This window comes from Equus caballus, unplaced genomic scaffold (assembly GCF_041296265.1).
Source record: "Equus caballus isolate H_3958 breed thoroughbred unplaced genomic scaffold, TB-T2T haplotype2-0000448, whole genome shotgun sequence".
In the NCBI taxonomy this organism is placed as follows: domain Eukaryota; kingdom Metazoa; phylum Chordata; class Mammalia; order Perissodactyla; family Equidae; genus Equus; species Equus caballus.
This window is the reverse complement of record NW_027221892.1, coordinates 1,200,196-1,213,378: the sequence shown is the minus strand read 5'-3', so window position 1 is coordinate 1,213,378 and position 13,183 is coordinate 1,200,196. Positions and strand designations below refer to the sequence as shown.

General features: G+C 59.9%; 1 protein-coding gene across 1 annotated transcript; it reads right to left on the bottom strand.

Moving 5' to 3' along the window:
* Window positions 1-612: 612 nt before the first annotated feature.
* Window positions 613-10,620, bottom strand: LOC138922052 (ral guanine nucleotide dissociation stimulator-like). Its single transcript, XM_070258889.1, has 14 exons — window positions 10,412-10,620; window positions 9,857-9,973; window positions 8,802-8,992; window positions 7,237-7,349; window positions 6,742-7,103; window positions 5,744-5,959; window positions 5,281-5,384; window positions 4,737-4,803; window positions 3,152-3,205; window positions 2,659-2,733; window positions 2,062-2,094; window positions 1,575-1,696; window positions 1,265-1,368; window positions 613-939 (listed from the first exon to the last, which is right to left on the bottom strand). Exons 1-14 carry the CDS (start codon window positions 10,544-10,546, stop codon window positions 782-784), a joined length of 1,851 nt encoding a protein of 616 aa, XP_070114990.1. The 5' UTR covers window positions 10,547-10,620; the 3' UTR covers window positions 613-781.
* Window positions 10,621-13,183: the final 2,563 nt, after the last annotated feature.

The window sequence follows — 13,183 nt, the reverse complement described above, 5'->3', positions numbered from 1 at the left end:
AGGTGAAGGGTGAACATGGAGCCCCCAGAGGGGCCGGGGGAGGGAGGGTCCTGCCTGCCCTTAGTCCATCTGCACATGACCTTCTCCGGCCTTGACCCTCCACATGCACGTTTTGAGCTTTTACATCGTTCTCTGCACTTAGAGCTGCTGCTGTCCAGAGCCTCATTAGAAAACGACAAGTTCCTAACATCTGGTGAAGAGGAACCTCCACAAGAGAAGCCGAAAACGTGGCCTCTCCTCCAAAGGGGTGGAAAAGCAGCCACTGTCCTGGGGCAGGTCGTGGTGCTGGCCCGTGCCATTTTAAAGACACCCGCATTCCAGTGGTTGTTGCTCTGCCTGTGAAAGTACCTCCACCCTCTAAATGCCAGGAGCTCTGGGTGCTGTCTCTGCTCCTGGCCCACGTGAACCACACTGAAATGAAGCCGTCCTCTGAGTAAGGGGGGGCGCGGAGGTGTCCCTCAGTATCCAGGGAGGGGCCTGGCCCTTCTCCCTTCTCTCACATACAATAAGCCGAGACCCTGCAAGATTTCTTCATTCCAGGAGGAACGCGAGAGTCTGTGTCTCCTTGACACGAGCACAGGAGGGGAAAGAACCAGACCGTGACTCGCAGGCTGGAACAGAAACAGGATTTTAACATCAAATTCAAAACTAGCACTAACTACTAACACGAAAGAAATACGGCCCCTTCCCAAGTGGTAAACAGGCGCTGGGGTGGAGCTGCCAGGCCTGTGGGGTGGGGTCGTCCCCTCCCTCTTGGGCTCCAGGGCTCCCAGGAAAAGGCTTAGAATGTTCTTCTCCCCATCAGCATGGGAGGAGCCGGCCTGGGGCCCCGCGTGTTTCCCAGCCGCGTCCCCGCCGCTGAAGAGCAGGCTGCACTCGAGCTGTTGGAAGGACCGGGATCTGCCACTGTTGCTGGGTTCTGCGTCAGGGGTCTGGTGACTGAAGAGAAGACACTGATGATTGGGGGGGTCACACCAGTATCCCAGCCCAACACCTCAGCCCCACTGCATTCTGCTCCAAACCTTGTCCTGAGTGTTCAGTCAACACTACCCCATTGTCCCTGACATGGGAGCTGGCATTTCGCTTCACCCATTTCACAGAAGAGGAAGCTGAGTCCCACAAAGGTCAAGGGAATTGTCCCTCACAGGCCTGGTCAGCAGTGGAGCTGGGATCCCCGTGCCGGCTGTCCATCTCCCTAGGCCCGTGCTTAGCCCGAAGCTTTCCGGAGCCCCTGGCTTCAGTCCCTGCCTGTCTGGACACTCACCGAGCCCTGAGCTGAGAGACGCGCGGTTCTTCTTGGGCAGGAAAAACCGGCGCATCTTGCCGGCCCTCTCCTGTGGGGGCTCCAGGTGGCAGGACAGGCTGTAGCTAAAGGACAGAGGGGACTTTTCAGCTACCGGGAGCCACACCTCAGGTGACCCTCCCAGAGACGGCCAGCAGTTGGAGTCCCAGGGCCCCACGGGTGACCATGCGACAAGCCCCGGGACTGACCCGGAAGCCACGGGCACGGGCTCCCTGGAGCTGGCCATCAGAGAGAGTCCGCCTTGCCCTCACCAACTCCTGCCCCGCCTCACCTCTCATCCTCGCTGAGGGGCTCCATGGCCTCGAACCAGGCCCCAAATCGCTCCTCAGCCTCAATGTGGTAAAGATGGACTGCCTCCTGGAGCAGGAAGATCTGCTCGGTGACTTTGAATTCCTGGGAGAAAGGACATGATGCAGACGGGGCCTGGGTGGGGGACCGTGCTGGGGACTCAGACAGGTGAGAAGAGGGTCAAGGAGCTGGTCTGGGGTCTTGGCCCACATGGGAACCCTCCTTCCCTCCAATTCCGTGCAGGACTTGCTCGTTCTCACAGTTGGCTTGAAATAGCTCCTCCTGCAGGAAGGTGTCCTTGGTGCCAGCCCCTTCCCCCACGCACCAATGGGACGGCTTTCCCAGCTCTGGGTGCCGAACTCTCCCAAGGAAAGCAAGGCCCAAGGCATCGGGCCAGAGAAGGTCTTCCCCGGAGGAGTCTCTGATTGCCACAGCCCCACCCTCCGCACGGGGAGGCCACAGCTGCTCACCTCACTCCTTTTCTCAAAATTGATCTCATTTCCCTGGAAGGCAGAGAGCCAAAGCCCATGAGCAACAGCCCCCTTAGCCCATAGCTAGCCCCCGTCTCCACCCTTTCTCAGGTTGCACTACCAGCAGGGTCGACCAGGGAGCAGGCGCTACCAGAAACGGGAATGGGTCCCGGGCAAGACTCTGAGCTCCAGAGCAAGGAGGCCACGGGGCTATGGCTCAGGGACATTCTAAGACAGCCCTCTCTGACAGACAGACAGACTGAGGCCTCAGGCAGGAAGGGATGCTCAGCCACTCGTGTGCTTCCTGCCTTGGAGGGGCCTGGCTTCACTCCCTGCAGGGGCGGGGCCTGAGGGAGAGGCTGAGTCCAGCTCAGACACACCCTCCAGCAGCTCCGCAGTCAGGCAGCCTGGACTGGCGGCTCACCTGGATCCTATATTCACTCATCACTAAGATGGCCATGACACCCAGCTCCCGGGGTGGCTGTGAGGCCCTCACGAGAGGACTCTGCCAAGGGTTGTGAGCTCAGGCCTCAGTGCAAGTCTCTCCTCCCAAATCTCCGAATCCTGATCCCCAGCTCCACCTCCAGGCTCACTCACCTCCAGGTAATCCTCCATGTTGGTGTCCAGCAGCAGTAGGTAATTGAGGAATGTGCCAAGGAAGGGGATGAGCCCCTGTGCCAGCGGGGTGGAGACGGTGATGAGATCCCGCTCTCAGGAGCCGTCAAAGACCTCTCCTCCACTCCTCACCCCAGCCTCCTGCCCAGCCCAAGCTACCCACCTAGGCGGCCTCCCCCCAATTTCCTCCTCTTCTCTCCTCCAGGAACCCCAAACTCCTCCAGGCACCTCCCAGCAGCCGGCTCTGGCAAAACCCAGGGTACGTGGTCCCCGCCCCTCCCTGTCCCAAATCCGTTGTGCGCCCATCCGTTCCAGGCCTCCTCCTGGTCACTTCCAATGCAGGCATTTCAGGTCTGTGGCACCAGGAGCAGGGCTGGAGGAGAAAGGCTCCCTCTCTGCTGGTAGAGACCTCCGGCTAGGAAGGGGAGTCCCCTCTCCTGCGACTCCTGGGCCCCTCCTCCACAGGCACCCTTACCTTCTGGGCACCTGTGGGGCCCGTCTCCAGGCTGGTCAACATAGAGGTCGCCTCCTGCCAGGGTGTTGACAGGGCCAGTGAGCCGACGCTCCCCTCCAAGTGTCCTCCCAGACCCCTCCCAGATCGGGGACCCTGGACATGTGGCCCCAGTCACCTGGTGCCCCTGCGGCTCCCGCCTCCAGGGTGCTCTGATTCCAGAGCCATCCCAGCTCCAACACTCACTCCTGTGTGACCTTGGGCCCGCCCAGGCCTCCCTGAACCTGTTACCTCGTCTGGAAGGTTTGACGAACTCTGTCTGCCTCCCACAGTCTCCTGAGGCCCAAGCGTCATCTGACCGTCATCACTGCTCTCCGCTCAAGCCTGCCTCTGGAGCCAGGTCCAAGCTCCCCACATTCCTCCCCACCCTTGAGCCTCGGCACCCACTGTGAGGCCTGCACCACGGCTCATCTCCCTCTGGCTCCCAGATGAGGAGACCAAGGCCCACACAGGGGCAGGGACTTGCTCAGGGGGCCCCAGAGGAGAGGCTGCTCCCCCTCCCAGCCACAGGCCCCTGTCTCCTCTGCCTTCACACCACCCTCTGCCCAGCCGCTGACCACAGTGCTGTCCTCGGGACTCTCAGGCTGTGTTCGGGCCCCCAGCTGGGCCGAGCCACGGATGGAGGGAGATGAGGTGTCTCAGGAGGCCTGGTCAAGTGGCTTCTGCCAGCCCCAACGCCCAGGAGTCTCTGATCCCAGGCCGAGGCCAAGGCCTTGCTAAAGCCCTCAGCTCCCTAGGATCCCCTCAGGGAGTTCCCCTGCACAGAATTCTTTCTTCATCCGCTCAGGATGGGGACCCCGAATGCCACGTCTGACTAGCAGGGGAGGGGGCGACCAGGGCACTGCGGGGTGGCATTTCCTTTCTGTTTTACGAGGAAACTTCTGACGTCTGGGCGGGAAGGATCCCTGAAGAAGCCATCAGTTCCCTGGGCACTTGCCCTTGCCCTCCGGGGCACATGTCATCGCCAACAAGGACCTGGGTGAGCATCCCACTGGGACTGTCTGCAGCGCCCACTTTAGGGGCCAGAGTGGGGAGTCACCGAGGGGACACAGATCTGTCCCAGGTCCAGTGTCCGTCCCAAGGCTGGGAAGCCCCTGAGTGCCCCCGGCCCGTGGGATCCGGCAGTGCCCATCCCTCAGGCAGGCAGGGTGCCCTTCTTGCGAGGCACAGTGAAGACAGAAGGAGCAGTGGGGCCCTGGCTTCCTGAGCACAGACTGGGCTGACTTCGGAAGAAAGGAAGCCCGCCCACTCGCTCCAGCCAGTGGCCAGGAGGAAGATGCAGGGCAGCTGATGGAGCAGCATGGAAGCCAGACACCGGCACCTTCTGCCAGGTCCTCAGCCTCCTGGAACAGTCCAGCCCGCACCATTCTATCCCATGCCCCTGGCCTCCTGTCCCAAACTGCCCCCACCTGCCCATGGAGCTAGCACATCCCTCTTCCTGTCCATCTTTTCCTGACCAACTTCACGTGACAGGAGAACCAAAGCTCATCCTGCCGGGTCCCCTCCCCTCTCGCTCCCCCTCCTTCCAGATGTGCAGCCTCCGTCTTACCTTCACCAGCTGCCTCCTGCTCACCCACTGGTCTTTGATGAACCTCTTCAACTTTCGAGAGCTCTTCCTGAGGGGAGAGGAAAGGAGGAAAGAAAACCCGGGGCGGTTGAAGGCGAAATGCCTTTGGCTGAGAACCCGGAAGGTTCAAAGGGCCTGGGGCCTGGACGAGGGTTTTCCCCGGGTTCTTCGGAGCTCTGAGGTCACCGTGGGACTCGGGTGGAGGCTCTCCTGCGGTCACCTGGGGCCTCCATTCCCACTCCGACTGAGCACATTGTTTCTAACAGCGTTGGTTGCCGATGAGGGCTCCGTTGCTGCGAAGTACACCCTTGGAAATCTCCAGTGTGGCTCAATCCAGGATGTGACAAGGGGGGAGCCACTGCCTAGGGTCTCAGAGAGTCTCAGAGACCCGAGCAAGGAGGCCAGTCCCCATCCCTAGGGTCCGCTGCCTCCCAGATGGTCCTAGCTGAATGAGGGGTCCATGGCAGTCGCACGGGGGATGTCTGGTCCGCCCTGGTGGTGCTTGGATGGAGCACGGCCTACCCACCTGGCAACTCGTCCCCATGTCTTTTGCAGACGGCTGATGGAGGGGCTCTGCAGAGCAGACACGATGGCACGCAGGGACGCATAATTTCCAAGGACTCGGCACTCCTGAGGAAGGGAAGGGAATGAGCTGCGACGGCGGGCTGGAGCCCTGCTTCCTCTGGCTTGTGTCCCCTCGTGGGCTTCTGCTGTCCTGGATGAGGCAGATGCCCAGGGAAGCGAGGGAGGGCACACCTGGGAGCTGATGAGTAACGCTCGCGGGCAGGAAGATTTTAGCTCAACCCAGGGCGGGAAGGGAGCTTCCCACCACTGGGACCAGCACTCAAGGTCAGCAGGCCCTTGGCAGCAAGGGGCCTAGGACTTTGCCGAGGCCCAGACCACCGACTTCAAGGCTGAAAGCTGCGAGAGGAGAAGGGGCAGTCCCCCTGACTCCAGGGAGGGGCTCCCTGGGCCCTGCCACTACTGACCTTGGCCACCTGAATCCACAGCTCGACGACTCTGGCCCTGTCCTGGGCCGTCATGCTGAGGTCCCCAAGGCACGTCGTGATGACGCAGCCGGACACGTGAAGAAACTGGTTGATAGTGGCCCGAACCGTGGGAGCCAGGTACTCCTTGCTCCCATTGGGCCGCTGGCACCACACAAAACCCAGGCAGTGGCGGGGCTCCACCTTCTTGAACAGCTCCTGGGGAGGATGGGGACTGTCACCTGACCCTGCCACACCCGAGCTCAGAGTCTGCAGGCCCCCGCAGCCCCAGGCAGGAGGCACTGGTCAGCTGCAGCTCAGGAACCTGAGGAGGTGGCCTGAAGCTTCTGGGAGTCTCTGGGTTTTGTCTGTGTCCGCTGAGGCCGCCCAGCGCAGGATGACCGAGGACCCAATAGGGGCGGGGAAGAGAAGTCCCATTGGCTCGCAGCCCAGTCTTGCTTCCCCCAAGCACCAGAACACGGCTCACACCTGCCCATCTCAAGGGGCATCTTCCACCCGTTCTCATCACCCCCTGGTCCCACTCCCCTTTCAGCTGCACGTTCCCCCGAGGCAGCAACAACCATGGGCTTTGTTTGCCTGTCTTCCATGTCGGTAAGGACGCACTAGGTGTCTAATAAGTACGGAGGCTGTTGAGGCCTCCTGGGCCGATGGGTGAGTGACCCAGGACTTGGCAGCACTCCAGTGAGCTTCCCTCCCCCACCAGAGGGCTATTCTCTGCCCCGCTTCCTCTCTGTTCGACCTCATCCATCCGCACAGCCACTCTGCCCAGCAGGTGCCCGCCCTTGGTGTGCTCTCTACTGTCCATGTGGGGACAGCAAGGACTTGGGGGCCAGAAGGTGGCCCAGGTCACCCGGTGGGTAAGTGGGGGAGCTGTGACTTGCACCCACATCGTTGGATTGCGGCTGAGGGAACAGGAGGTCTGGGGCAGCTGATGGCCCACCAAGGCGGGCCCCACCTAGCCCAAGAGCCCCGCTGCTCACCGCATCCATCCGGGTCAGCTGCTCGGCCACCAGCTTCGGAGGGAAGTCCAGCAGCTTAGGCCTCTCCTCTCTCAGCTCGGCGCTCGCTTCTGCGGTGACTTCGGCAGCTGGAGGCAGAGATCGTCCAAAAGTCAATGGCGCATCTTGCTCCAGCTCAGAAGCTGGCACTGGGGCTGAAGCTGATGGCGCTCGCTCCGGCCCTGGAGAGGCCGATGGAGGTGAGGCTGCTGGAGGTGAGGCTGCTGGTGGTGAGGCCGCCTCCAGCTCCGGCGCGGAAGGTGGAACTACAGCTGGAGCTGCCTCTGGCCCCGGAGCTGGCCCTTGCTCTGGCTCTAGAGCCGGCAGGAGCTCTGGAACTGGCGCTGCAGCGGGAGAAAGAGAAAGTTTCACCTACGTACCCGACTTTACAAGACAGGAGAGACTCCGCTGTCTTGAAGGGAACCCCAGCCCGTGAACCCCACCGCAGACAGTCTTCCCAGACTGCTGTGCCCTCACCTTCCAGCTCTGCCCTCCTGGGCCCCAGATGTTGCAGCTGGACCTGGGGAAGGTAGGCAGGGCCTCCCAGGTGCGACCCAGGCCAGATGACACGCAGAGAGGCCAGCCGCATCCTGAAAGAGGGAAAGGGCGTGGGCTCCCAGAAATCCTGCATTGGGTCCAGCCAGGTTCCCACCATAGAAGACGCGGTACTGGGCGGAAGCAGTTGGGCCACAGAGCCAGAGGCCTGGCCGTCGCTTCCACACTGTCCTCCCAAGGCACCCTGCTTTGGGTCTGGGCCCTGTGCCTGCCCCTTTCCACCAGGGGGGAGTCCCACCCCGGCGCTGACTCCTGTGTGGCCATCCTGGCAGTGGCAGGCCTGCTCATCCAGCAGGTGGAACACGGGGTTTGTGTGAGTCTCTTCTTCCCACTGCCACTCTTCTCGCAAAGAGGCTGGACACAGTCCAGCCCAGCCCTCCACGCCCTTGTGCAAGTGGACTGAGGACTGAGGCCGATGTGTGAGCGGCTCGCTAACACCCCTTCTCTTCTGGGCCTGCTGGTGGTGGTCAGAAGGGGTGGATATGGAGAAGGGGAAGCGGAGGGAGACGGGACTGTGGTGGGGATGGGTCGCCAGGGAACAGCTCAAGCCAGCCTCCCCTCTGGTTCCCAGGGGCTCTGGGACCCCACCCACAGCTCTCTTTCACTCCTATCCCCTTGCAGTAGAAGCCATCAGACCTCAGCCCTCCCAGAGGAATCAAAAGATGAGTGAGATCAGAGTTGTGCCGGGCCCGCCCCAGCCACAGTCCTCTGTCCTCTTGTTCTCCCCCAGCCCTGTTCTGTGGAGACAGGAGGCCCTCGTCTGGCACTCAAAGAACACTCAGGTCTTTAGTTGGCGCTGGGGTCCATCATGCATGAGAACGTGGGAAGAGGCCTCCAGTCGTAAAGGAGCATAGGAGGGCATCCCCTGGGACAGGCGGGGGACAGGATCTGTGGATGATATGGTGTGTGACTATCTGAGTCTCAGGCTGCTGCGGGGGTCCAGGGGCTGTGTCTGCTTCATTCACTGCGTTGTGCCAAGTGTCTCTAAAGCTCCCGCATGTCACAGGTGCTTAATATACAGTGTTCTCGAATGAACTCCAACCAGAAGCATCCCCGGTAGCTGAGTGGGCCTGGGGCCCCTCTGCGGCCCCGGAGACCCCTCCTTGGCTACTCCAAGGACCCGCCCCACGACCAGCTGCATGGAATCCCACACTCCCTGCCAGAGTGCTTTCCGTGTGCCTTTGCAAACTCAGAAAGGCCCCATCCCAGCGATGGGGGAGCAGACTGCTCTTCATCGGGGAGAGGGAAAGAATAACCAGGAACAACCACGGCACGTCTCTCAGCCCCTTCTGTAGAGCCAGGCCCCAGGGAAGCACCTGCCGTGGCTCATCCCATTCGTGCCCACCAGAACCCGATGAAGTTTATCCTCTCCCACTCCACTTTGCAGAGGAGCAATCGAAGCTCAGAGAGATGGAGGGCCGTTTCCAAGACACACAGCTGGCAGTGGGCAGAGTCACCACTGTGCTGAGGAGGGGCTGGGCACTCACGTAGCAAGTAGGTGGTCCAGGACCCCGTGGGAGGTGAGGACAGCCGCGCAGTCAAACACGATGGTGGTGACGTTGGCCATGTTTCGAGGCGCCAAGGCTGGTCCTATGGACGGCGGCAGCCTCTCCAGCAGGCCTGCCTGGAGGGCCCGCATCCTGCAGGCCTCATTCCGCTGCCCGAGTGACTCTCCGCGCTGGGTGAGATGAGGAAGGACACAGAGTCACCAGCACCAGCGTGAACCTCCAGGAAGTCAAGGTCTGGAGGTCCCCCAGGAACTGTGAGCCCCTCAGGGATGTGTGCAGAGGAGGGACAGGATTGCCCACAGCCAACCGGTTTCCAGGCTTGAAAAGTCCAATTTGAGTTTGGGCGGGGGGAGGATTATACGATGAGTTCCTCAGGACACTTGGCTGGCTTGGCAAGGACAGACCGCCCCGCACCAAAGCGTGCATTAAGAGCACTGACCAGCGAATCCAACACAAACATCCCCATTCTAGAGATGAGAGGACGGAAGCTTCGGGCTGCCAAGTGGCTGCTCAGGGTCCTGTGCGTCGGAACTGAGAACCGCCCTAAGCCAGGGCTGCAGGACTCCCCCGCTCCCCCACCTGAGGCTTCATGTGCTCCTGACATGAAGGGAAATGTCTGGTGGGAACCTCAGCCCTCCCCAGTCGGGAGACAGTGCACGGGCAGACAGACGCTGTGAGGATCTGGCTGACTACAAGAAAGGACGCTGGTTTTTCTTTCTTTTACACGAAAGGGAGGTTTGAGACCCTCGTTACAGAGGTTTCAGATTCAGAAAATGGCAGATTTCAAAGATGCCCCTGGCCGAGTGTGAAGCGCAAACATCAGTGTTTTGTCTACTCCGCCTAGGGTTAGGAAAGAGCGACTTCCCACCCTCCTAGGTAGCTGGTGAGGAGGCGTGGAAGTCCAGATTCCTTTGGGACTGGGCCCTTGGGACACTCCAGTGGGAAAGCCCTGGGCGGGTCCAGGGGAGGGCTCCAGATTTGACTCTGGATTGTGGACACACCCCAGTGATCTCAGGGCCCCGGGTGTCACTCACTCTCCCCTCAGTCCAGCCCCGGGCAAGGTCGGTGGTCTGCTGCACTTGCCCCCTGTCCAGGGAGATGGAGCCGTAGGACCCATGCGCCAGCTCCTGGACCATCTCCTGGGTGGAGCTCTGCAAAGACAGCGTCCGGTGGCCGCGGCGGCAGGTAGCAGGGGCCTGCCTGCACTTGCCCACAGGGGGAAAACTCTCCCGCACACCGAGCACAGACAGAGGGGCATCCGCATAGACCTCCAGACAGGGAGCGAATGAGATGACACCTCACGGGCTTGGGATTCACCTACGGGTAGGGCGGCTTGGCTCCCAGCACTCACCTTCCATCCTGCCAGCCACCACCTGGGATATGAACACGACATACCGCCAGGCTTCCAAGCCCTAACCGTCTGCTCCCGTCCAGGGTAGCTCCACGCTCATCCCTGCCTTCCGTCACTCCATGCCCGCCAACACACACACACAATAAGGGTCAAGGGGTGTGGGGCTGCCCGCATGGGAGGGTGGGATCACACTTGTGGCCTGACCCGGAGTGGCCCGCCCTGGGCTGCCTTGTGTTACCTGAGGGTTCCTTCTTCCGAATGGCCTGAGGTCTTGGAGGTGCGGTCTCAGCCAGTGTCGACAGCGCTGGAGAAGACTGTCATTGTTGGCTCTCTGTGCGCCAGAGCCTCGCAAAGAGGGGATACACGAACACATCCTCCTGTGTCGAGTGTCTCTGGTCAAATGGGCTATGTGTACAAAATGGCTGCCTGGTGACCAGAGTTCTAAGCTCTGTTGGGGTCGGTCGCCAAGGAAGTGAGGTCATGTCTCCAAGGTTCCAGGATGGGGGGCCCTTCCCTCCATCAGACCCACCCAAAGCCCCCTCGGGGCTGTTGACCGCTCACCCTCCTTGCCCGTGTCATCTCCCGAGCTGTACAGAAAGTTCCATCACAGCCCTCCCCACAGCTCCTTGGGATCGGAACCAGCGCCCCAGCTTTGAAGAGAGAGCGCCCAGTTCGGATCTCCTTTTTCCTAGCAGTTCTGTGTCCTGGAAAAGCCACTGTGCCTCTCAGGGCCTCCCCAGTCTCCCAACCTGCACGATGGGATGGCGCTAGAAACACATTCCCAGGGACGTCTTCGGGTGGACATGTGATAACGCCTCCCATATCTGGGAGGTGGTGCCGCCTGGGTCTGGTCCCCGAACTTAGAGGTGGAAGAATTACAAGAAGGGGTGGATGCAGTCGGGAATACCTCTCCAAACAGGCCTGGATTCCAGCCGTGTGATTTGGGAAAAGTCCCTGCCCCTTGGGGGCTCCTTGTCAGGTCTCTGCACCTTCAAGGGTTGGAAGTTCGAGGAAATTCAGATATTGTCATTCACTAGCATTCAACCTTTCCCAGTCTCCTGTTGGCCTTAGAACCAGACCCAAGCGCCTCATTGTCGGCCTATGTGGTGGGCAGCCTCCACCAAGGCTCCCAGCGCTCCCTCCCTCCTGCTGTGCACATCCTTGTGGAACCACTACATCCTGAGTAACTGGTTTCTGAGCAATAGAATACAGCCCAGCTGATGGAATGTCACATCCAAGTTTTAATTACAAAAACTCTGTCACTTCCCTCTTGCTTGCTTTCCTGAGTTCCCTCCCTTTATCTCCCCCTCTGTTTCCATCTCTTGCGCTCTCTCTCTGTCACATTTCTGGAAATGAGATAGCAAGTGGCGATGATTTCAGTTGCCCTATGTAGAGGCCAAGGGAGGCGAGATCTGAGGGAGCGCCCAGCCAACAGTCACATGGAGACTCAGACTCTCAGTCCCAATGACTCCTGACACCACCCGTGTGAGTGACTTGGGAGCAAATCCTCCCCTAGTCTAGCCTCAGTTGAGACTGAAGGTCCTGCTTCACGGAGACCTGGAGGCAGAGGCTCCCAGCTAAGCCGTGCCCAATGCCTAGACCACGGAAACCGGGAGAAGTTCAATATTCGTACTTCAGAGGTGCAACTTTTGGGAGCAGTGTTGTGAGAGAGAAACCCAAATGAACGCAGACTACCGGGTTCCCCGGTCTGGCCCCATTAACCGCCGCCCCTGCCGCAGCTCCTGTTGCTTCTCAGGCTCCCTCCAGCCGCCTGGGCAGCTTTCTGACCTCCTCTGCTCACGCTCACTTCTGCCCCAGAGTCTCAGCACCAACAGCGCCTTTCCCCCGACTCCCTGTTCCCGGACCTACGCAGGCGTGGCTCAGTCTTGTCCTTCTGGTCACAGCCTAGGTCACTTCAGTGAGGCCTTTCAGAATCTCCCAGGCACAGTCTCTGCCACCACACATCTCACATCTGGAAGCGTCTTCAATTGTTTCCTCCTTCTTGCTCCCATTTGGATAAAGTGAGCCCAGGACGAGGGGCTGTCTGCTTTGGCTGAAGGAGACGTAATTCCTTCTGGTTACCCCGGGCACACGGCTGTCTCCTCCAGGCTGAGTTTTTCCCACCACCAGTCCGTCGGGAAGGCGCACTAGCCTTCCCTCTCTCCCGTGGGGCTGGTGTCCCAGGAACACGGTGAGCCGTCCTCTCTCCCTGTCATGCAGCACCAGCCCCTCACCCCACGGCCAGAGAACTAGCACCCGGTCTGAGACTCCACCACATCCTGAATTCAGTTACTGCTGAGACCCTCCCATCCATTTGGGGATTCCCTGGTACCTCCTGAGGGCGTCTTTCCCTGAGACCCCACTCCCAGCCTGCCCTTGCTTATTCCAGTAACAATGGCCTTTCCTCAGAGCCCCCCCAGTCTGGAGAAGAAATGTGTTGAAAGGTTCTCCGTGTTAATTTTCAGGGCCGGGGGAAATTGGTAGAAGTAATTTGGGTGTTTCTGTGCAATAGTTCCCAGGAAGAAGATTCAGCCCTAAAAACAAATGAACTTCTGACACATGGTACAACGTGGATGAACCTTGCAAACCTTACGCTCAGTGAAATAAACGCAACCCAGAAAGACACCTATGATACGGTTCCCCTTACATGACGTGCCGAGCACAGGCAAATTCATCGAGATGGAAGGAAGAATAGAAGTTCACAGGGGCTGGAGCTGAGGGTCATGGGGAGGCAGTGTTTAATGGGGACAGAGTTTCTGTTTGAGATGATGAAAAGAAGTCTTGGAAATGAACACGGTGATGGTTGCGCAGTATTGTGAATGCATTTGATGCCACTGAATTGTCCACGGAAAAATGGTTCAAATGGCCAAGTCTAGGTTATGCATACTTTGCCACAATCAAAAGGCACTTAAAAATGCAGCGGGGGGTCAAGATGCAGGTTCTGGGGCCCTCAAGTCAGCATATGGGCCAGGTAGGTGTCCAGGGTCTGAGATCTTGGACCCTGGTGAGG